Genomic DNA, 24,571 nt, shown 5'->3' with positions numbered 1-24,571 from the left:
GAGCAAGAGCAGTTGGTGAGCTTGGAGTGGTTGGAAGCCTAGTCTGTCCTGTGGCCACACATTCTCCCCCCACCCTCCACCAGCCTAATCAAGTTCTCATACAGCAAGCAGGTGCACCCTGGCCTTGCCCCAACCCACCCAACTCCTCCCTTTTTGTCTCTGAGGTTGGTGTCTTATGTGGGCGGTACAATAGAAAACAGAACACTTGTTCCCAGTGGATCTTGCTCTGGGGTCAGTCGTCCTCGGGGTCAAGGATCTTGCACAGAGGCTCCTCCCTCTTAGTGTGCTCCCAGAAGGCTTCACACCAGCCAAGCATGGGCCCCTGCCTCACTTTCCACATCTGCAGGCTGTGACTAACAGGCCTTGTCTCTGAGGGATTCTATGAGAGCAGAGGTGGCGTTCATTGCCTCGGTGACAGGATGTGCTAAGCTGTATCCGCCCATCTGAACTCACAGCCCGCGCCCACCTGAGTCACAGCCTGTGCCCACTTGAACTAGCAGCCCGTGCTCACCTGCAGTGGGGGCTTTGCTTTCAGTTGCTAATGCAATGGCTCCTGGGCTGGATGCAGCACCAGTGAGGGGCCATGCTGGACTTGTGTTCAGCATGAGTGTGTGCATGGAAATGGAAGGTCAAACTTCATCACTATGACTAGTAACCGTCCCCCTGATACTTCCAGAAGCCTCCAGAAGGGTGTTATCAGTGCAATATCCTTTCTCCATGCTTTCCCACACTTAACAGAGTCTGGGCTCACTAAAACCCAAACAGGTCTCTGATTGAACAGTATACACGGTCTGCTGCACTCTCCAGTATCTTCCGTGTACCAGTTCCATTGTTCCGTCCCCCAGACCTTTCTGCCATTGTCTTGGGAACCAAAAATAAAATCCTTAAAATCTCAGTCCACTATTCCATTATTTCTTTAAAGTTCCTTCTTTAAGAATCCTCAAAGCTGCCAGGTGGTGGTGGCACACGCCTTTAATCCCAGCACTCAGGAGGCAGAGGTAGGCAGAACTCTGTGAGTTCGAGGCCAGCCTGGTCTACAGAGCGAGTTCCAGGACAGGCCCCAAAGCTACACAGAGAAACCCTGTCTCAAAAATAAAAAAAAAAAAAATACTTCAAAGTCATAGTGACTCATGACTGTACTCCCCTCACTCAGGAGGCTGAGGCAGGAGGATTGCAATGAGTTCAAAGTCTGGGCTACAGAGTCAGGTCTTGTCTCAATTTTTTTAATCAAAATTTTTTTAAAAATCCTAAAATCTAATGAAAATTATATTCAAGAGTGTTTTTTTTAAAAAAAGAACAGATATCACTTTTATGAAAGAGTAATTTACTTTAATAAAGAATAAGATCAATACTTTTTCAATGGATACAAAAATAAATATTTGGATTACAGATTTGTGCGCTAGCACTCACGGAGGCAGGAGGTGACATGTGACACGCGGGCAGCAGACAGACTGTCCTGGCTTCAGAAGAGATGTTCCTGGCTTTGGCCGAGGGGGTGAAGCAAGCCCCGGGTTCTGTTTGCAGGCGGCACACACTCTGGCGACGGTGTCTGTTGAGCTGGCCCACCTCCACCACCTTCACACCACAGCCACGAAGTTCTCTGTGTTCGTTGGCTTTTCTGGTTGTAGGGTGTGGCCTGTCGAGCCCCTCATTGGCTGGGACTGTCTTCGGAACCCTCATACTTCCCCCCACTTCTCAGAACTACAGTCAAGTAAAGCGTCCCCTGCCCTTCACTGTGGAATGCTGAGCACATCAGGAGGGACCCAGGCTGGTTACAAAGGGGAACAGATCCAGGAGGCCTCTCCTGTCTCCAGACAAGAGTGGAAGGAAGAGGATGCTCCCTGTGGCCACATGTGCTTGGCATCGGCACCTGCTGTGCACGGATAGCCAAACTAAATCATTGGCAGTGGCTCACTCCTACAGGAAGCGGCCCTGGAGGCATTCCTGCGGCCCCACAGCCAGTGATTTAAATTAGATACTAGACTGGACAGCCAGATTGAGGGCACAAATGGGCCTCAGTCACAGAGCCGTGCCCTGAGTTTTCCACCCTGGCTTCTACTCAGCATGCTACAGCTGGGCATTCTGCCCTGTGCTGTGTGGGATATGTACCTTTCTCTGGTATGTGGGTGGGCACCTCTAAGCCTAGAGTGCAATTTGGACATTGCTATTCACTGGGCCTTCAGGGAAGGTGTGAAGCGGGACAATGGAAGGGTGAGATGCCTATGGACCGGTCCTCTCCACAGTTCCTGGTCCTACCATGGCCCCACGCAAACCCCCGCCAGCTGACACAGAGTCATGGGAATTGATGAGCCACAACGAAAATTCATATGAAACCCACAAGCAGTATCTACACTCCTATTTATAATCTGCCCTTTACAGGAAAGGTCCAAAGTGATTGACATTAGGGCATGCAATACAAATTGTTTAAAAAGTGAAAACCATTTAGACAGAAGACAGAGGTTACCTGGGACCACCTCATTACAGAAGCTTTTTGGAAAAAAATATGTATCAACTTACTTTCTCAGCCTTCTGGCCAAAAACTAAAAGAAAAGGGCCAAATAGTAAAAAAGATGCATTGTGTACGATCAAGCAGAGGAAGTCACAAATCTCTACCTCCAGTCAGAGGAGGACAAGGGTAGCTCTATTGGCAGACTGATTTACTGTCAAAGGGACTCCAACATACAGAAAGAATAGCCATTAATGGTAAAGGAGAAAACTCATTAAAGAAATGTTTTAATTGCAGGGTTCTGGCCACAGCCCCTGCAAGCTTCCAGCATCTGCCTGATCAGGAGTGTGTCCATGGCTGGGCTTCTTGAGGCCCCACGGGGGACACTGCCCTCCCTAGTCAGGGGGGTTCACATCCTTCATAATCCTGTCACTCAAAGAATTGCGACACTTGAGTCTCGGGCAAGGTGGGATGCCCGGAGAGAGGCTTAGACGGTGATCTGTTGATTTTCTCTGAAAAAGGGTCTCTGATGTGAGGCACAAATATCTGGAAACATCCGGAAGGTCTGGTCTAGCTGGGGCTCTTCCAGGGCTGGCATCAGGGAGCCAGCACCACAGGTCTTGCCTGCTTCCTCCATCAACTGCCTGGCATACAGCTGCTCCACCTGCAAGGGCCGTGTGCCAAGTCAGAAGAGAGATGGGAGGAGAATCGGGGCCTTCCTCTGCCACAGTCCTCCGAGCCCCTCAGTGACGAGAAGGGGCTGGGCACTCCTCACATTGCTCAAATAAGGGCTCAAATTGGTCACTTAGACCTGAGGGCCACTGGACAGGTGAAGATTTTCTGAAGAGGGAAGAACAGGGGAAGAGAGGAAAGGAGAAGAAGGAAAACACAGATGAAGAGAGCCCCAACCCCGGGAAGACAACACAGAGGTGGCGGGAACTCTTTGCAGTCTGGTTCGTCCACCTCTGTCCCAGTCACACAGGTGGAATATTCAGTCCTTGCTGTCTCTATTCACCCTGGGATAAAGTTGGTCCCATATAAATGAGGGTGAGGCTACCTGGGCACGAGACAGAAGCCGCTAACTCTCACCTGCACCAGGATGAGCTTGGAGCGCAAGGGTGCTGTGTCCGGAAACTCCTCCCCGAAGCACAGCACCACCCTGCTATCGGGAAGGCGACTCTGCGAGGCGTAGAACTGCTGCATTTCTGGAAGAACACAGAAACCAGTGAGCCTCTGAGCTGTAGTCAGGGTCCGGGGTGGGCTGCAGAGCTTAGAAGGGAACCACATGTAACCCACAAGCTGAGGACCGGACACACAATCACACCAGCTCCCCAGGGACCCTGCCAAAGGCTTGGCTGAGGCCCTGGACTCTGCGTTTCTAAGCAGCTCCCAGGCTAGGGAACAACCTAGTTCCATACTCTGAAAGGAAAGGCTCCAGCTCTAATGTCCTGTCTACCCAAGGGAAAATGAGGCAAGGACCCCCAGGCTGCTCAGGGAGACTGTGCAGGTCAGGCTTCAAAGGGTTCCCCAGCTATACCATTGCCAAAAGCCCTCAATCCCTGAAGAATGAACTCAGTCCGTGATGCAGGAGGCACAGGGTCGGAGGTGGGAACTCTAAGGAAAGGGCAGCTAGTAAGTCAGTACTGACCTCTGAAGAACTGGTTGGTGTCAAAGACCTGCACCACCTCGTCCCGCTCCAGCTTGTTGGGCCTGCCCTTGGACACCACTGCATTGCCGCTGCAGAACACTCGGCCCTGGCACAGCCGCTTCACAAACACACCCTTGCGGTTGCTGTGCAGGAGCACACCACGCTCCAGGTGCCCAAACAACTTCCGGGTCACCTGCCTCTGCCGCTCGCTGGGGATGGTGTCAGCTGTTGGGAAGCACACTGGCTCCAGGCCATCCGGCCCATACAGCTTGGGAAGGCCAGGCTGGCTCAGGGATAGGCGGCAGCCCTCAGGGCAGGTGGTGGTAGCCTGGCCCACATGCTTGCCCCCATAGTAGAAGCTGATCAGCATCTGGGAGAAGGCTGTTGGGGGATGAGAACACAGGGAAGTCAGGGGCCTGGGAAGAGGGGGAGCCCCAGGCCCTCCTTTCCAAAGGCTCAGAGTTTCTTTCCCCTTCCAAATGGTGTTCACTTGTGACCCCAGCTCCCAAGTGACAGAGAAAGGCCAACCCTAGGGCTGACTGGCCAGCCAGTCTCTCCTACATGGTAAGATCCAAGCCAGTGGGAATCCCTGTCTCAAAAAATAAGATGGACGGTATCCAAGAGATGATACCTAAGACTGGCCTCTGGCCTACACACATACACACACACATACACACACACACGAACATGCATTCATGCACACACACACACACAAACATGCATTCATGCACACGCATATGAACATACATTCATGCACACACACATGAAGATGTATTCATATTCATATGCATCTGCACACACAGGAGCACATACATGAGAACATATACACACAATCTAGGAAGATCTGGGAACTGTGCCAAGTTCAGGCCATTTAGGCATTGCCTGTGTAATGTCCCATGAAGTGCCTCCTGGCTCTGCTTCCCTTGTCACCCTGGACTCGGTGGCCTTTATTCAAGATAGGAAGACACACCACCTATGAATGTGTGACCATCACAATATCATCTTCCCAATACATGGTGACCTGGGATTCCCTGGACTCAGGTGAGAAACCTCTGCAGAATCCTGCACACAGCCTGTCTTCCAGGAAGTGCTCTGTCTGGGAGCTACCCAGGGGGGAACTGTGACGGACAGGCTACATCTCCACCATCCCTTCACTCTGTCACCTCAAGAACTAGAGTACCATTCAGAGCGGGGACGACTTCCTCACACATGCAAGGTCCTGGGTTACCCCCTCAGCACCACAAGTGCAAACCAATCAATAAATAGAATTTAAAAGAAAGAGAAGAACTTCAGTTTGGCACCAACAGACCATAATAATCCCAACGATCTAACTTGAGCCACGAGGCTGGAAATTTACCAACGCTGTATTTTGCTTTCGTTGGCTTAGGTTGGCTTCAGCCTCTGGCTTCCTGTGTAAGAGGTGTTGCTGGTGTCCTCTTACAGGCAAGAGCAGCAGCATTCCAGATAAACTTAGAGTGAAAAGACAAGAAACATACACCGCAGAGGGCCCAGCAGGCCCTGAATGACAGCCAGCATGGAGGCGGGGCTCCCATGCTGGGAGCTAGGCAAACCCTGAGCTACTGTAGGAATAAAGAGAACAGCCCAGAGCTAAGGGCTGGAGATGCTCTGTAGCTGCTATAAACAGAGTTTTCTTTTCACCAACAGCAGCCTGATGTGTCCTCAGCTTCCCTCTGGAGCCACAGAAACTGACAGCTCCCCAAACCTATAGTGTCCTGGAGCTGTGTGGTCACCAGCTGCACCGCTGGGCGGGCCTGTGCGAGTAACACACACCACTGGGGATAACACTGCTGTGCATTTGGAACACTCGGACCCTTCCCTAGGGTCTATCCGCTGGAGCGCCCACCGCTGCCAACAGACTCTGTTGTCCCCTGATGCAGCGACATCATGTTCTAGAGTCACCTGAGGAAAGCCAGCTGTTTGGGTTCAGGTCATCAAGCTCACATTTGGGGAAACTGAGGGCCAAATCGGCCTGGTCAGCAGTTCAGTGGTAGTACCAGTGCACCTATGCCTCGCTCCCTGCACTCCCCACCAGCCAGGTGAGGGCCCTCTGTGTCTGCATCACTAACAAACTGATACATCCCCCTCTGCACCCTGGGACAACTGAGGACTTCATTCTGAGTGAACGGAGTCTCAGCATTGCATCTGCCTCTCATACTGTGCCCTGTGCCCACACTGTGCCCTGCACCCGCAATGTGCCCTGCGTCCACATTGTGCCCTGTGCCCACACTTCACCCTGTCATCTCAGAGGAAGTTCGGAACCAGAACCCCTCGTCACACCCAGGAACAGCAAAATGTCTCAGAGATGTGCCTGCAGGACTGGCTCGGCACCCTGAGCTTGAAGAAAGGACAGGTGGAAGGAGCATGGGTGCCAAGCTGCCACACCTCACAAGTGACAAGTGCAGACCCAGAGGAGAAGCAGTTGACCGGAGCTCTCCATGCTGTGATGCAAGTCTCACCCCTCCACTGAGATTCTAAGAATCCAGACACAGCCTAAGCCTGCTTTAAATGCATCCACCGAGGACACTAGTAGCTCTCCCCACATGTGATCCCAGGCCCACCACTAATATCATAAAATCAGGATTGGTACGATCACCGTTAGCATCACCAATATCTACACCATCAGCACCATCAGCACCACCTTCAGCATGGTATTCCAGCACCACTTCCTTACAGCTGTGACTTGAGGCAAGTGGCTTCACCCCCCTATCTGCTTTTCATCAACAAGGTAGAGATGGAAACAGCACCAGCTTTGGGGGGGGCTTTTGTGTGACCACATGAGCCGGGGAAACAGGACTTAATATGGTCTACAAATAAGCCCTCTGAGACTGTGCACCACAAACCTTGGTCTGCAGGGATTCTGAGGGGCGCTGAGTCAGGGGCTTTGGGCCCATCCACCCACTGGATCCCTGCCATGTGTTACAGCGATCATTTTGTAGATGAGGAATGGAGGCTGAAGAGGCGAAGGTGCAGTCCCTGCCAGCCTAGCTGTTCTGTGGAGGAGCTTGGTCTTGCTCTCCACAGCAGGCTGGCTCTGGCTCACTCTGAAACACTAAGACATGCCAAAAAGCCTCACTGTTTAATCCGTTCATTGAATATACACAGACTGGGAAACAAGCTGGCAGCCTCAAGAGAGTTGGCAGCAAGGTGGCACTGAGATATCCTCGGGGGTGGATGGCAAATAAAGAGGGGTGGCTCACGCCCTAGCACTCCGGAGCCTGAGGCAAGAGGGTTGTGAGTTCATAACCATCCTGGGCTACACATTGAGACTGTCTGAGAAAAACAAGTAAGTTTTAAAATCCAGACCTCTGAATTTTTCTGATAAATAGGAAGTCCATAGAACACTGGTTACCCACAGAGAGGCAGTTACCATGGGGCAGCCCTCAAGGCCACGGCTCTCCACAGTGTAATATTCTCCCTCATTCCCTGCCATTCCTCCCCACCCATCTCCTTCTCTGTTACCTCTGTAGTCAGGAGCCCTGGATGTGGCCTATCTACAGAGGCAGGGTGTGTGACCTGGGTTCTGGAGTGGAGCTCCAAGCAGTGGTGGGGACTCCTTGCTTTCCTCCCATCTGCTGAGACAGCTCTACAAGGCTCAAGGACACTTCCTCCTCACAGCCTAACTTTACTGCTCACTCAGTTGGTCACAGGTCTGGGCCAGGCAACGTGGCCCCCAGAATGCATTGGTCAGCAGATTCCCAGGGCCACAGCCCAAGACTGACAAGGTCAAAGGCTGAGCCCATTAACCCAGGCCTCCTGAGGGGGGTGAAGGGCCTTGAGAACAGGCTAGGAGGCAAATGCCTTCAGAAACTTGAAGGAGCTAGGGTCTCTATCTACAGCCAGGTCTAGAAGGACCCCAACACGCAGGCTGGCACTAGATAGAGCATCATTTCCTTTGTATTTTTCTTACTTGCTGGGCACCCGCCTCTGCCCTCATCGCGGCCCCCAGGGCATGCTTCTGCCTTAGCTCCACTGAGTCTGCCATGAAACCAGACAACACCGTGGCTCCTGGGAATATATAGCGATGCCGCCAGTCTCATAGCAGGCGGCGGTGAAGATGGGACACCAGGGCAGTACCCAGCTCTGGGGCCTCTCAGCCTCACCTCCCAGGTCCTATGACATGGGAAATAACCTAGCTCCATAACCTAGAGGAAGTTGTAGTCATGGATAGAAAAGGGCCCACGAGAATGTCAGCCTTAACCCTGGCACCCAAAACTGTACCGTAAATACCACTCACCACCATCAGCACCATCACTATCAGAATCTTCAGCATCACTATTATCACCATTATCAGAACTATTGGCTCCAGCAGCACCACCGTCAGTACCATCAGGACCATTATCACCACCACCATCACCATCATCACCGTCACTATCACCATCAGCACCATCAGCATCACCATCAGCACCATACCCAACAGCATCATCAGCGACATCACCACCGACATCATCGGCGCCAGTACCACCAGTCTCAGCAGCATCAGCGCCATGTTACCATCAGAAACATCCCCTATGGGGACAGCTTTTCTCTGGAAATACCTCTTGCCTTAAGAAACTGAACTTTTGTAGTTAGCCTGGCCCTGAAACCAGGTTAATATTTTGCCTTTGAGACCATTCAAAGTTTTGTTGCCATCTGTCTCCCTACTATGTTCTTTGCCCATTTAACCTGCCTTTAAGAAAACAATGTGTAACCAATCTTACTATGCCTTGGATTTCCCATGCAATTAGCTTTTAAAAACCCAAGCTAAATAGTAGTTATAATCTTAAATTATGAACTCTCCCATGTCCATGCCAGAATAGTGTGAGTGTGTGTATGTATGTGTGTGTGTATGTACATGTATGCATGCATGTGTGCATACTATGGTAATCATTTGCTGAAAGCAGCCCATAGATTAATACCAAACAAATATCCCATAAGTATTAGAAGCAACATGAGGATAAAAATTAATAACACATCAGCTGGGCAGTGGTGGCACACACCTTTAATCCCAGAACTTGGGAGTCAAAGGCAGGTGAATATCTGTGAGTTCGAGGCCAGCCTGGTCTATAAGAGCTAGTTCCAGGACAGACTCGACAGCTACAGCAAAACCTTGTCTCAAAAAAACAAAAAAAAATTAATAACATATCAGCTATTCTGGATCATCTAGGGTCAGCAAAATAACTTCTTCCCTTATAAAACTCTGCTCAAGATCTCTGTTAGAAAAAAAATTCTCCAGTCTTTTCACACACTGTGTTAAATAAACACAGAGAACAGCACTTTATTAGGGTCAGAGAAACATCAGACCCACACAACAAAGTAACACTGACCCACAGACAACAAGACAGTCAGAAGACGCAGGGAGAGAGGTAGAGAATTCAAAGATACAATCTACAACATCACCACTAGCTTCTGCACCAGCATCATCACCATCAGCATCACTGCATCACCATCACCATCAGCATCACTGCATCACCATCACCATCAGCATCACTGCATCACCATCACCATCAGCATCACTGCATCACCATCACCATCAGCATCACTGCATCACCATCACCATCAGCATCACTGCATCACCATCACCATCAGCATCACTGCATCATCATCACCATCAGCATCACTGCATCATCATCACCATCAGCATCACTGCATCATCATCACCATCAGCATCACTGCATCATCATCACCATCAGCATCACTGCATCATCATCACCATCAGCATCACTGCATCACCATCAGCATCACTGCATCATCATCACCATCAGCATCACTGCAGCATCATCACCATCAGTATCATCTGCAAAGCAGGCTACATTCTCTTCTGCACTGCTGCTTCTGAAGACCCTCTGGACTAACTGTGGCTACCTCAGGAACATGTCCAGCAAATCTGAACCACTTGTCTGCTCCCAAAACCACACAGAATGAAGAGGAGGAAATAGTCCTCGAAGCCTACCCCCAGGCCACACGTGTCCATAGAACCTCATGACCCCACCCAGGTCATGTTTTCAAACAGAGCCTATGCCATGCCCACCCACCCAGAACACCCTAGTACCTGAATGATGTGTGTCATAGGCAGCATACCCGGTCACCAGTGGCAGGCCTGTAGGCAGAGAATAGAAAGTATAATCCCACCTGGGCTGGTTCTGTGAGCAGGGAGTGGCTCAAATGTCCCTGGGGTATGGATGGGACACTAATAATGCTGGTGTTGATACTGACGGGCGGATCCCACTGTATGTGAGCTCTTGGGCTCACAAACACAGAAACCCACTAGGGTAAAGGCTGGTGTTGATGCTGATGGGCGGATCCCACTGTATGTGAGCTCTTGGGCTCACAAACACAGAAACCCACTAGGGTAAAGTGTTTCCTCGGTGCTCTGGGATCCTGTCCTTGTGCCAGAAATCCACAGGACCATGCTCCCTTCCTACCACAAGGATCTGGCCCAAATGTCACTGTACTGTATGCAACAACAGGGCTTATCTCACAGGGGAGCCTGGGGTCCCAGGCAGCTTTCTCAAAGACATCTCTCAGCACTGGGTCCCTTGCAAGACACTAACACCCACAGCCTAAAAACCTCATAGGCCTCCAGGGCCAGCTAAGACATCTTGGCAGCTCCTGTCTTAGCAGAAAAGAGGTAAAGGAGGAAACCAACGTGCCTGTGAGCCATAAAATTTGCTCACACACTGTAATAGGGGCCCCAGTGAATGGCCCTCTAAACATCTACAGCCTGAATGTACCCACCAGATGCCAACAAAAGGGTGAAGCCCTTATTTAACTTTCTAATTCCCCTGGCACTGCCAAGACATGTAACTGCCCATTATAGTTCCAAGCTATTGCCCTGACTGGGCTCCCTTCTCTCCAGAAGTCCTGGGTCTCTCAGGGTCTGGGAGTGTCCTGATCATCTGAATGGAACAGTGAACCTATGTGAGCTGGGAAGGAGAAGCAGGGTGGCTGAGAGCTGGGGCCTCCCTTGAGTCTTGGGGATGTTGGCAGACTCTTCCTCTCAACTTCCTGGTGGTATGGGAGGAGAGTGGCCATGCATAACCACCTATCATAGACCAAGATACTTGTGCCTTCCTAGGAGGTTACAGCTTGGCTAACTCAGCTCATGGCTGTGATTTCTCCACCGATCTGGACTTAGTAACCTTCCACAGGACATAGGGCCTAACAGTGACAAGTACCCCCAACCATAATACAAAGTTCCTAATGTCTGTCAGTGCTGGACACACACACTTACCTGCATTGGGCTGCTGGACCCACCAGTCAGGAAGGACCTGGCTCCTGCCGGCCTCTGGGGGGGATGGGCTCCTTTTGGTCAGACCCATGTATTCATCCACAGAAGGCTATAGGGCCGGGTGACAGAAAATAGCCATTGAGTCACGGGTCTCCAGCACAGCCCTCCCCAAAGTCCATGTTTGTAAAACCCAATATCAGATACACAACAAAAGCCACAAAATCAGTCACCTTTATCTCATGAGACAGAACCTGGCCTTCACTTTGCAATTCATAAGACCCTAGACTAGAAGCCCAGCAGCTGACAGTCTAACCAAGCTTGTCAAGGCTATGAAAGAGCTCACAGATCTTTTGATGCCAGGAGACATGGCCCAGCTCTAGGGTAACTGGTACGGTGATACTGAATGAATCCTACTGTGCATTGAGACCCTCACTCAGAGAGTCACATACAATTATAAGAGGTCCTGAAACCTCCTTCACTCGTGACCCTAGTGTGGCATCATAATTATCTAATTGCTTCAGTGAGTTGGCAAAAAAAAAAAAAAAAAAAAAAAAAAAAAAAAAAAGATACTGAAAACAGGACACAGGACCAAGACCACCCAGAATGTCACAACTGCCATTTGCCAAAAAGCTGGGCCGCACGAGGCAGGTGTCGTTGGCAGTCTGCACTATCCCACGGCCAAGCTGCAGGGTGCACAGCTGATGAGCCATTGCTAACAACAATCTTGGTTTTGTTTCTGTGACGTCATGGTGCTGGGGATGGAAGGCAGGACTTTGTGCACCCGAGGCAAGCGCTCTGCCACTGAACTACACCCCCAGTATCTTTTCCCTTTTGGTTTCAAGACAGGGTCTCGTGGGAGTGTCCCACCTTGAAGTCATTCTGCAGCTCAGACAGGCCTTAAAACTTGCCATCCTCCTGCCTCAGCTGCCCGAGTAGCTGAGATGACAAGTCTGGGCCACCTGTCACCTAACGTGCCCTCTCCTTCCTTTACATGAGCTGAATAGGGTTCTGTTGGCTATAAAAGCCCCACCTTGGACAGACATTTAAAATACAATAAAGATGCCAAAAGGAGACACACAGAAGGCCATCTGTTTAACTTAAAGAGACCCCATTGCACCTTCAATTACAGGCTACCAACCATGCATGCATCATCAGTGGATTATTTTAAGATCGTGGTTTCGTGTGTGCTGATAGGAACTAGACCTTAGGTTTCACGCACCACAGGTGAGCGCTGGGTCACCAGCTAGTCCCCAGTCCAATTAGTGGATCCAAAGGGTCTCAGCCATCCAGTTCCAATGGCCATTCAGGAATAAACTTTGTAGGTTAAAAAGCAAGCCATATAGTTGCCAAGAGGGCCAATAGGATGACCAGGAGTAATGGAAAAAAGGTCATGTTCTATCTTTGAAGCTGGGTTGAAAAGCAAGGCTAAGACCACATGGTGACATTTCAAATCTGCTATTCAACATGGTTTTTTTTTTCTTTCTTTTGGTTTTTTAGAGACATCTTTTTTTTTTTTTTTTTTTTTTTTTTTGATTTTTCGAGACAGGGTTTCTCTGTGGTTTTGGAGCCTGTCCTGGAGCTAGCTCTTGTAGACCAGGCTGGTCTCGAACTCACAGAGATCCGCCTGCCTCTGCCTCCCGAGTGCTAGGATTAAAGGCGTGCGCCACCTACGCCCGGCTTTTTTTGGTTTTTTTAAGACAGGGTTTCTCTGCAGCTTTTTTTTTAGAGCCTGTCCTGGACCTAGCTCTTGTAGATCAGGCTGGCCTCGAACTCACAGAGATCCGCCTGCCTCTGCCTCCCGAGTGCTGGGATTAAAGGCGTGCGCCACCATCGCCCGGCAACATGTTTAAGTAAGCTTGGAGCTTAAGAAAGCTTTGTTGGAGGCCCACAGGAGGAGACAGGACATGCAGGACCTGACCAGGACAGGGAGGCTGGCCTAGGAGGTGGCCAAGGAGTCATTCACTCTGCCTCCTCAGCTAGAATTGTCACTTTCCTGGAGAGCCTGAGGCGCTCAATGCCTGTGAGGGGTAAAAGTGATGACTGTCCCTCCCTGGAAGGTGTTTGGGAGGCCCCACTCACCTCCTTGATTAGCTCATCGATCTCAGAACGACCACACTCCATCTCTGTGACATCGCTCATACAGCCTGCAGGCACCACGCCCAGCTTGCCTATGGGAAAGGGGATGGACACCATGACCCAGGATGGCCAAGCATTGCAACCTTTTATAAAATGCTGAATTAAGGAAACAGAGGTGGTAAGCATCCTCCCTGGTTTGACTAGCAGCTGCTAGAAGGTTTGGGAAAGACTCAACCGTGCCTTCTCATGGCCTGGTCATCTGATCAGCTAGGTCAAAAGAGAGAAGTGGGTGCTGGGGGGTTGTAAACACAAGGCTTTTAAAGAACAAGGCTCAGACTCTGGTTTCTTCCTCCTATCTGAGCCTTGCCTGGTACATTTTATACCAGACGTTTACTGCCTACATATTGAAGATAAGTTTGCTAGTCTGGGTATTTGAAAACATCCAGAGATTTACTGGAGAATATGGGAGCAGATGGGGAGCCAGGTAGCAGAAAATCTCTTTGTCCTCTCCAAATATACATGTGTGTGTCTGCACACCTCGGCCACATGGCAAAGTCACACCTGTGCCCTGTTTCACAGCCTCCACCTGCCTCCGGGTGGGGGGGGGGGCAAAACCTTTATCTGCTGGCATCTGAACCCAAGTGGCTTCTCGCCCACTATGCGCCTCTTCCCTGATCAGAAGTTTGCCTTAGAAGGTTAGCCTCCATGAGATACAGCATGACCAACAAAGCCCTGCCAGGCTTCCCACTCCCAGGGACCTGTGCAATCTCCTTACCGCTTCACCCAATGTAGGGGCTCACTCAGAAGCCACTGCTGGTGCAGGCAGAAGGCGAGACATTCCCCCGCCCCCTCCCCCCAGAGAGGCTGGCAAATCACTCAGGTTCATAGTACAGTGTACCAGGACAAATGCTACGCAAATGCTGTGTTCCTCTGCTCGGGAGCCTGCTGCGCCTTCACCCCCAACACTGCAGGTGATGGGGCTCCACCCATGCTATAAACAAGTCAGGGCCATCTACCAGGTCAAGCCCGGCTGAGCCTAGGGGAGCAGGGCGCTGAGAGAAACTTCCCTATTGCTTCGAATCGTTTTGAAGACACACAGTCTAGAGTCGGGAGTAATTAAGGCTGTTGGACCTTCTATAGAGGCTGCACAGAATGAACCAGGTCCTGGGAGCCATAAGGCTCTTCCAAGGAAGATCGCTAAGTAAGCCTTGCCACTGTCACCTATTAGGACTCTGAGTCAATGCAACCAGGTGTCCATCTGCAGGTGACTAAGCTACAAATGACCAGGTCACACAACACTGCCAACCACGGTGCCGCCACCTGCACCCGTCAAGCATCAGTTGGGTCGGCTTCCTCTTTGGGGGATTTTTTTTGTTTTGCTTTTGAGACAGTCCTACTCTGCAGGTCAGGCTGGCTTTCATGCAATCCTCCTACCGTGGCCTCCTGAGTCCTGGGATCATACACACATACCAACACACTTCCTACCCCTAACAGACTAGGTATGTCACATCTAGTATATCATATTCTCCAACAGGCTTTGTCACCATGTCAGCTCCCCGGTGGGTGCCAGACAGTCCGATACCGGCTCTCTGTCTATCTGTTTGAGTCCTGATTTTTACTTTTTAAAAAACTGTATGCCTGATGTTCAATACCTCCCACCGAAGCGTGAGAACAAACCCAGAATTTGTGTCTAGCCCCAAGAACTGTTGCAACGCTTCGGGTATTAGCAGACTGCCTGGAAGTTTCCAAAGAAGAAGTCACAACTCCACAAGATTCTTTATGCCTGTGTGGAGTGGCTGTGGAAACCAAAGCTTTCAAAGACCCTCACAGACCCACGGTGGAGATTAAACAGCTCTGATTCTGCACAGAACACGGGTTTAAAGGATTCTGAGGTTAGCACTGAGGTCGACACATTCTGATTGATTAGTGATGTCTCACCAGAGCACAGGCACACACCGTGTGGCAGGTTTCCGCTGTCCCTGCTTTCATCTCTTTACAAGTGCTTTAAGGATTTTACGGCTAGAAGAGACCCCAGGAATGACGTGATCCCCAACAGCAGTCACACGCTGAGGCCATCAGTGAGGTCACTGCTACTGTCTTGTCTAACTGGAGAACTCTTCACTCAACCTGAGCCCATGCTAGATAGACCTTCCCCAGCCCCCTCTGTAAACTTCTAGACAGCGAAAAGGAATTCCACATCACATGCTATCCTGTGGCAGACTATTCGGGGGAGGTTACACAGAGCTCCAGGGGCTCTGCCGGGTTCCCGCTCTGACTATCTGACTGTGACCCAGAGTGCTCCGAGCCTTGACCCAGGCTACCCTTCCCTGCCTCCACATGGCCACTCCCTCAGCAGGAAGCTGCCACTTGACAGCACATGGCGTGTGAGATCAGCAGACCAGCTCTCTGGGTCTGCTTACAAAAGAGAGAACAACTTTGTTTAGCTAAAGCAGGCACCCAAACCCTGTGGGTGGCACGCCTGCTCTGTGGAGACCAAAGGCTAATGGGGGCAGAAGAGGGATAGTGAGGGAGGGTCCTGGAAAGCTTCCTGGCCCCAACGGATAGTTACATTTTTGCTCTTCCTCCGGGACAATTCGGTAAACTTTATATGGCTCGGAAATGTCCAGCTGGGATCGATCGGTCACTTCCTCAAAATCTGGGCTCTTGTTCAAAGCACAGCGTAACCTCGTCTTCCACGTGGCTGGCTCAGCTTTGTCCCCCTCTTTAAACTTCCCTTTAAAAACTGCCCAGGCCTGAAGAAAGAAAGAGAAACACAGTCAACACAGAGGGACACAAACCACAGAGTTCAGCATGAAGCCAGGACTGCAAACCCCCTCCTCCCCAGAGACTTTCTTGGCCATCAACTCTTGTTCAAGGTCAGCACTCCATGGGACTTCAGGGAGACCACTTTGTCTACTGTATCCGAACAGACCAGAGCAAGACTCTGCAAAGCCAGAATTTGAACCCACGCCCCCAGCTCCCCATACCCTGGGATACATCTTTGGCAAACTCCTTCTCCAGCTTGAGGTCATGAAGCTTGAAAAGAAAGGTGCACATGGCTTCACCAGAATGCTCAAAACAAAGACTTTTTGCTTTTTCAGATAAAGCCCTAAGCATGAAAAGGAAACCATGTCTGAATGTGACCTCCATTCTCTCCTTTTAATAGAAATTTTGTTTTGCATTTTTTGCACGATTCTGGCCATTTAAAACGCAATGGATTGCTCTCCCTGTTAAATGTCTCTGTTTTTCTTCTGTGATTTTTTTTAATAGCTAATTTTCCTGACCTGTCTAAAGCTTATGATGTAAGCAAAGACCAAAAATTCAAAGCAGGGGCTCAGTCAATACAATGCTTGCCATGCAAACATGTTTAAATCCCCATTGCCCACAGAAAAAGCTGGGTATGTGTGTCTATGATCCCAGCACTGTGGGCATGATAACAGAAGGATCCCTAGGGCTCGCTGGCAGCCAATCTAGCCTGATCCGTTAGCTCCAGGTTCAGTGAGAGATTTTGTCTAAAGAACTGAGGTAGAAGGTGATAGACAAAGACACCCACCCTAAAGGCACACACACCAGGGCACACGCACATCCATGACTCCAGGGAACTCTGAGGTTCAAGGCCAGTGCTCTCTGAACTGTTGATGCCAGATTCTGTATCCCTGCTCGGCAAGAAGCTGGAAGAACATTCCCACCACTGAGCCTGAGTGGCCACTTCCTCTCTGACATAGTTGCAACCCACTTTTAGAAATATTTTTTAAGTAGATGGTTTCTAACTCTGGCCTTTTTTGTAAACTGCATTGCGGGCCACTTACTGGCTTGTGGACTGTTGTGAATTCAAAAGCAGAAAAGAACAACTGGCAGACTGTAACAGTGATGTCAGGGTTGTTTGTGATTACTGGAAGGTTCTGCCTCTTTGCCGCTGATGGTCAGAGTGGTCCTCACTGTGGGGACCACCCAATACCCTGTCTAAAGCATTTTCCAGCCATACCTCCCCATGGAGATAGCCATCCAGAAACACCTGCCACAGAAGTAAAGACCCCCCTCTAAACCACTGAGTGAGCCCATACTCCAACAGCGCCTGAGGAGGCACGGAGGCCACAGCAGCGCTGCAGTCAGTGGGTCCATGATGGAACTGTCCTGCCTCAACAGCGCCGCCCTGTTCATTCCTTCATTCGGGGCTCAGGCTTCCTCTGCGAGGAAGGCCTGGAGGCTGCTACCATCAAATCAGACTCCACAGTCAGGAAGCATCCTGACAGCAAGAGCCTGCCCTGAGCCTTGCTTCATCTGGCCACAGACCAGCTCTACAGGACTGTCTTGGCTGCCTGGTCTCTCTGGGTCACCCAGCGCTGAAGCTCCAGAGTGGGTGGTACTGGGACTCACTGCTCAGAGTTTTTCTCAGCTGACATTGTGTCGTATTGCACTTTAAAAAGCAACACCGGGAATGTACCTCAGCTGATAAGGGTGCTTGCCGTGAGTGCATGAAGCCTTGGGTTCAATCGTCAGCGCCACATAAACCAGGTATGGTGGCTCCCACAAGCAATCCAAACATTCAGGAGGTAGAGGCAGGAGGATCCAGGGTTCAAGATCATCCTCAGCTACATAGCAAGCTTGAGATCAGCCTGAACTATGTAAGTCCCAGGCTCGAAACAAAATAAAAATTAGCTCCTATTTCTTCCTTCAAGGCCCTCTGTGTATTGGGTGGTGTGGTCGCTAGACCTATGACCAGTAGGGCCCAGGGAATCTCAGCCCTTGCCTGACTGATGTAAGCTCAGAGTCTTTTTCATTCTCCATCTGTGGTCTACACAGGAAGCAGGCCCCAAGACACTGCCAGCAGACAGCACTGGACTCTCTGGGATAATCCCTTTCCCTCCCCCCACCCCCAAAAAGCAAGCATAAATAAATGTTTAGTTGTCTGAGAATAGCAGGTTTCCTACTTCACCAAAAAATCCATAACATGGCTCTATCTGCCCAAAGTCTCCACACAGGGTTCCTTCAACAGTCAAGATGAGTTTGGCTGATGATGCAGAGACACTCCACCCCACACAGAACAGCTCAGAGAAGCCTCTCTTTGCTCTGTGTCTCCTGGACTGTCCCCCCTCCCTACCCCTACTCGCCTCCCCATCTGGTGGGCACCCGTTTGTCTCCCGCCATTCCTGCCGAGATTGTTGTCTCATTTCAGATTGCCACACAGAGCGGCTGCGTAACCAACGGAAACATTGGGAATCTTGCGTATTCTTCTCAATGCTGTTGAAACGGCTTGTTGGCCATGAAGAGCGTTGCATAAGATGCATAAATCTGGGGCTTTATTTCAGGACTCCTGGTTTGCTGAAACAGGGAACTGGCTGAAGAGAGACTTACTCTCTCCTGCAACAGGCAAGACCCCTGGTCCAGCACTCTGCCTTTTCTCTGGAAGAATCATGATGGACGTCCTGCCAATGCCCTGCACCTCAGGTTAAGTGTCAATGCTCGTAGTCACCAGCTCAGTTCGGGTTCTCGTTGGAAAGAGGAGACTGTGCCCCAGAGTGACGCATTCAGAGTAAAGCATTCTGCAGGCTGGGCTCCCCTCTTGATCACAGTCTTGAGTCAGTTCTGGTCCTCAGCAGTTCAATTTGCCTTCCTCCCCACCCCCAGCTCCCCTGAACACACAGAACTAAAGGCAGTGGTTTCCAGCCTGGGCTCTAGGTCAGGCCACCAAGGCTGCAGCTGTTCACAAAGTAGAAGTCTGGGCTGACCACGACCTGTAGCCCTGAAACTCCCAGATTGAAATGCAATGCCCAGGGCCTTAGAAGCACCCACTTTGACTGTGACAACCCACAGGGGGTCCTGACCCAGCCTGCCTGCAGAGCTGGGCTGGGCTGATCCTTAGGGAGAAACCACCCTACTTCTCAGTACAATGAAGGGTTAAGACCTTGAACCACCTGATCCCAAACGCTGGCTATATCACACAGGGGCTACTAGACCTGGAGAAGCCACATCTCCTCGCAGTACCACTGCAGAATGCCAACAGGAATATCACCCGCCACACAGGATGAGATGGGGAAAAGAAAAGACTAATTCAAGCTGGCTCTCACCCCAGCTGTCTGGCCAGCTCTCAGTGGCAGCACTGACTCCTCTCAGGACGCCTGCCCCTCAAACCCTGACTCAGAAGCAATGATAGAAGCCTGTTACCCTTTCTGCTGGCCCTGTCATGCCAAGCAGGAGTCTTGCTTTGAGAGAGTAAAGACTGAAGCCTTCCATAGTACACCGAGCGGAGCCTGGCAGTACGTCAAGGCACAGGGGTGCAGAATGGGTGGGGAAAGCACACTTGGCTTCATGGGGGAACACGCTAGAGCCAAGCACTCTTCAGTGTTTCCCTTTAAAAACTGGGCTAATTGTTTAGCTGTCAGGACACTCTAGAGTCAGGGAGAAATCTGAAACCCCCGCGTGGGGATGCAGGTGCCTTTTACCTTGAAGATGGAAGCATCCACTTCCTGATTGTAATCCTGCTTGCCGGCATGCTTCCAAGGGATACGGAACATAGTCTTCTCGTCGCTTTCCCATATCAGCCCCGGATACAGGCTGCTGTCAATCTGCTCAATCAGCCACTGCCGGAGCCGACGCCCGCCATTCCGGTCACACATCCTTGGAAAGAAACAAATCTCTTACTATAATAAATGTGCCTTTCATGAGTCACAGTGACCCTAGAACGGACAGGAAGATCAGAGATCCACATAAAGGTGCTGGCTTGGGAGAAGTCTGGGCCAGTGCCAAGAGAAAACAGTGGCGCCCCATGACCCTAAACCCAAATGAAAACTGAAAGCCCGAGGGACCCAGAGCTGCCTGTCCGAAGATGTGCCCCACCCATAGCTCTGGCTGTGTGTCCCAGCTCTCCCTGATCTCCTGTGTCAGAAAGACACTGAAGGCACCTGCAAAGAAGAAGCCGCTCTTAGACAATGCTGTACTTTGCTACGAGCTGCCCACTGCTCAGAGAACGAGCCTAACTACTGATACCCAGGGGCTGTTGTCCTTGGCAGACTTTAACCCCGGCACCTCCTGAGAAAGGGGGTACCCTCGAGGGTACCTCTTACAGGTTGTCCTTTCCTCGCTGGAGTGGTAACAGGAATGTAGAAGAGTATAGGGTATATTCCCACTGGGAATGAGTCAGAGCTGAAGTCATTTTCCAGCTAGGTGACCTTAAAGCCATTTAACCTTGTTGGGGATTCAGTCTGGGTGATGAGCATAAAGTACCTGCATCAGGACCTGTGCCCTAGGGGACTCCTCCAGTAACACAGATCCTCAGGGGCTCTTATGACCAACCCTAGACGAGAGCAAGGCACAGTACAAAGCCAACTCAGGGGCTCTGTTTCCAGGCCCTACCATCCCCAGACACCTGACGGCATCCTTGAACATTCTCGCCAGCACTGCCAGATAAACATTCCCTGCCGCCTGGGGAAAGAGAGCATTTGTGCCCAGAGTCTTGCAGCCAGCGTTTACTAGAACAGCCTGGAAATCCCCAAGGCAGTTGGACAGACGCCCACCCCAAAAACTAGAACACAGCATTTCTAGCCTTCCAATTAAAATGTGACCTCTTCGGGCAGGAAAGTAAGAAGTCATCAGCAGTGAGGAGACATGATATCTCCAAGGACATGGTTACATCCAGAGCCAGCATGGCCCACAAAGCAAAACGGCAGTGAGGAGTGTTGGGAAGAGCTGCACAGGTCAGAAACTCCAGGTCACTGTAGGTGGCAGCAGGGGCAGAAAAGCAGGCAGAGTCCTGAGAAGAGGGAGGTGAGATCTCTTCAGGGCTGGCTTTCGCTTTCCCACCCAATAGCCCCAGTGGGCTTAGAAGTGGGTGAAGCAGAGTTGGACACTAGTTCTGTTTTTGTTTTTATTTTTGAAACAGGGTCTCATATCCCAAGCCGATCTCCAACTCCCTGGGTAGCTGAAGATGGCCTTGAACTCCTGATCCTCCTGCCTCCACTCCCCACTTCACAGGGCCTAAACCCTGAGTTTGTGCATGTTAGGCAAGAGCTTTTGCCACCTGAGCCACATCTCAAGAAAAAAAAAGCTGCACTTTGTCTGGGAAATCCTGACCTCAGTCAGTAAGGGCTCTTCTCCTGGGGAAACCACTTGATTCTCAGCCTGAGGACTCTCACCATAAAAGCAGGGGAAGAGGGGATATGTCAAGAAAGCCAGAATTCTAAAACCACTGTGTTTACAAATGACAAACCAGAAAGGAATACCTGAGTAGAGAAATAAAATGCCACCAGATACCCCCCAAAAGCAAGTAGGGCGCTAGCTCCCACAGCTTGCTCTAGGGAAGACAGAGGAGACTCTCCTGACTTAATAGTATCTTATGAGGTCTGTAAGGATAAATGTGGGTGGTGGGCTCAGGATACAGCAGAGGAACTGGTCTCTAAGGATATGTCAATCAGAAGCCATCTCAACACCCCCCCACACCCGGAGATGGATTTGTAAACCACAGGCCCTGGCACCTGAGCCCTGAAATCTAAAGAGAATTCACTGGGAGGGCTAGACCTCTTTCCAGAAAAAAAAAAAAAAAAGCCCAGCACTTTTTCATCAGGGCTCCTCCAATGACCAACACCCCAGAACCGTGAAGGACACCTGCCGTAGAGAGTGACAGAGAAAAGAATGGGGTTGCTGGAAGGAAAGGTGAATCACAGATTGTGAAAGTTGGGAGGTTAAAAATCCTCTCACCCAGCTTCCTCTTCGCTCGAAAGAGGAGAAACTTGGAGGGACAGCCGTCCCCTGCGCACAGCACAAACCGTCAGCACTGTCCCCAGCTCCCAGAGGTGATTTTATTCATTCTACAGACGGAAGCTTCAGCTGGGATCTTAATCTCAGCACACAGACAACCCTTTCTATTTCCTCTACAGTCACCTCTGAGGTCCTTGGCAGGCAGAGCCTGACCCCCTTATAACTATGGACAATAATAACTTACAAACATGCTCACATGATCGTCGCTTCCTCTTCTTGATGCTAAGGGAGCATTCCCTCTCTTGGCCCAGTCCTGTCTACAGCTAACCCACAGCCAGAGCACTAAGTCCTGGCCAGGCTTCTCACACGGCAGCTGAGGCAGAAGCTCGCCCCACACAGATGTCAGCATCTCCACCAGCCATATGTAGCAGGGCTCACCCCACGCCATCTCCTTCCTTCAGCCCTGGGCACCACTCTGGCTACTACGAAGCGGAAATATCCATCACGGCCATTTCTCTGGCGCGTGCCCCAAGCTTCCGCTAGCCACTGAATTACTCTCAGATCTTCATGAAGGAGCCTTACCATAGCTTAAAAGAACAACCTAGAATTGTCGTGTGACTGTTCTTAACTTTGACTTTAAAAGAAAAAAGTGGGGCCATTGGTGGTTCAGCCTGAAATCCTAACTCTCAGGAAGATACGGCAGGAGGATCTCCAGATTTCTCAAACGAACCTGGGCTACAGAGTGAAACCCTGTCTCGAAACAAATAATAACAATTAAAAAAAAGCAAGCTAGGGGAGACAATTTTAAAATTCTAGAACATTTATGGCTAGTTTCTATTAGTTTCTACCCCCTGAGACCCGTTCCAGCTGTGGCTATGAAACCCTTCTCACCAGGAACAGTCTTCCCTACAGCCTGCGGCCAAGCTCACAGCAAACCAGTCCTGGCAGCTGTGACCCACACGGAACAGAAATTTCCTGCCAGGGTCAGCTGGGCTAAGGCGCAGTCAGTCCTGCACCACTGGGCAATCAGACAGCAACTAGTCAGAATCAACGCCTGTCGACCCCTGGGCGAGCCCACGCTCTTGCTTTGGATAGTTCACTCTTGGTAACTGGGCTGGTTGCCGCGCGGAGATTGGCAGGTCTTACTAATTACAGGGGGTCACTGTTTCTCTTCATCGTGAAGTTGCCCATCAGGCAAATTTTAAGGGGAAAGGCTGGGGGAGATGGTGGCTGTTGTGGTGATTGCTGTTTTAAGAAGCCGTCAGTCTTCTGGGAACGAGTGGGAGAGGCAGCCCCGGCCTGCGCGCCCTCCCCGACCGCGTCCTACCTGCTGCTGATTCCCACGCTGCCCGCGCCTCCGCGACCGGCCGCGGGCTACTGGATAGACGCACTCGCCCCTTTAAGGACTGGGCGGGGGCGAGGGCGGGCCCCACGCGTGCGGAGCGACGGTTCCATGAGCCAATGGTGCACGGCAGGGACGCGGGCACCGCCCAATCAGAGCGTCCCGCTAGGTCCGCGTTCTCTGAAGCGCTGGCCTTTCCGAGAAATCACTTCTGCGAGTCCTGGCGCCCCATTGAGCCCTTTTTCTTCCTTTACCCCGGGGACGGCGCGGGAGGGGGCTGCCCCAAGAAAGGGTTGGGGGACTGGGGCGTCCTCCCAAGGTCAAGGCGGCTGGTAGTGCGCACAGTTCATTCTTGGGGTGTGGCTAAGGTTCCAGGGCGCCCCTGTCTCAAGCACGTGTCCGGGGGCTGCCCTGGGTGTCGTCTGCCCGGATTGGGGTTGCAGAGCAAAGGCCGGTCCCAGAGCTGCGTGGTGGACGACAGCTAACTTCCACCGGCCCTAGAGGAAGGAGGATGACCACCTGAAACTGCCCTGGGGGCCCGGGAAACCAGGGGCGTCGCACGCGTTGGGCTGGGATGCCACCCTGGAAGGCTCCGCAAACATTCTTTGCCTTGAGCCCCCAGTGGTGTCAGGAACCGGGCTGGAGCCTGTTCCCAGCCTGAATAGAAAGTGAGGGCGAGGAGCCCTAAGTGAGGCAACCGACTTTTATTGCCTACTGCCAATCACTCACCTGTGGCCACGTTTGCCGGACTCATTCATCTGGCTTTTCAAAGACAGGGAAATGTAGGAACCAGGACAAGGACTTTTAATTGGCCCCCAGATACAAGAAGTACACAGCTAAGTTTCAAAACAATACAAATTCAAATAAGAATTTTCCAGTCTTCTAATTCTAATTTGTCCTAATGAGCCTGTTGGTACACCTGAAGGGCATTTGTGAGATATAGATTGTCAGTTGTTAATTCACTGATCAATACTGTCCAAAAGTCAAGAGCCAAGTGGAGTTCCCTGGGGCCAAAAAAAAATTTCAAATAAAAACTACTTTTCAAAACTCCAACTCGAGTAGTGTGAGAGTGTTTTAACATGTTTTCTGTGGTGAAGTCAGAGTCCAGAAATCAGAGACGCTCAACAAATTCACACA

The 24,571-nt window shown here is 50.9% G+C and overlaps 1 protein-coding gene across 3 annotated transcripts; it reads right to left on the bottom strand.

The window, feature by feature from the left end:
* Positions 1-1,313: 1,313 nt before the first annotated feature.
* On the bottom strand, positions 1,314-23,479 carry Irf8 (interferon regulatory factor 8). 3 transcript variants are annotated; one of them, XM_038313052.1, is made up of 9 exons: positions 23,420-23,479; positions 19,842-20,016; positions 15,968-16,151; positions 13,402-13,490; positions 11,326-11,431; positions 10,144-10,191; positions 4,095-4,475; positions 3,536-3,651; positions 1,314-3,110 (listed from the first exon to the last, which is right to left on the bottom strand). In XM_038313052.1, exons 2-9 carry the CDS (start codon positions 20,013-20,015, stop codon positions 2,934-2,936), a joined length of 1,275 nt encoding a protein of 424 aa, XP_038168980.1. In that variant the 5' UTR covers position 20,016; positions 23,420-23,479; the 3' UTR covers positions 1,314-2,933. The 3 variants fall into 3 exon arrangements, with proteins under 3 accessions (XP_038168980.1, XP_038168981.1, XP_038168982.1); XM_038313053.1 differs by lacking the exon at positions 23,420-23,479 and adding an exon at positions 22,093-23,295; XM_038313054.1 differs by lacking the exon at positions 23,420-23,479 and adding an exon at positions 20,623-20,636.
* Positions 23,480-24,571: the final 1,092 nt, after the last annotated feature.

Source organism: Arvicola amphibius, chromosome 15 (assembly GCF_903992535.2).
Source record: "Arvicola amphibius chromosome 15, mArvAmp1.2, whole genome shotgun sequence".
In the NCBI taxonomy this organism is placed as follows: domain Eukaryota; kingdom Metazoa; phylum Chordata; class Mammalia; order Rodentia; family Cricetidae; genus Arvicola; species Arvicola amphibius.
This window is presented reverse-complemented; position numbering and strand designations above follow the sequence as displayed.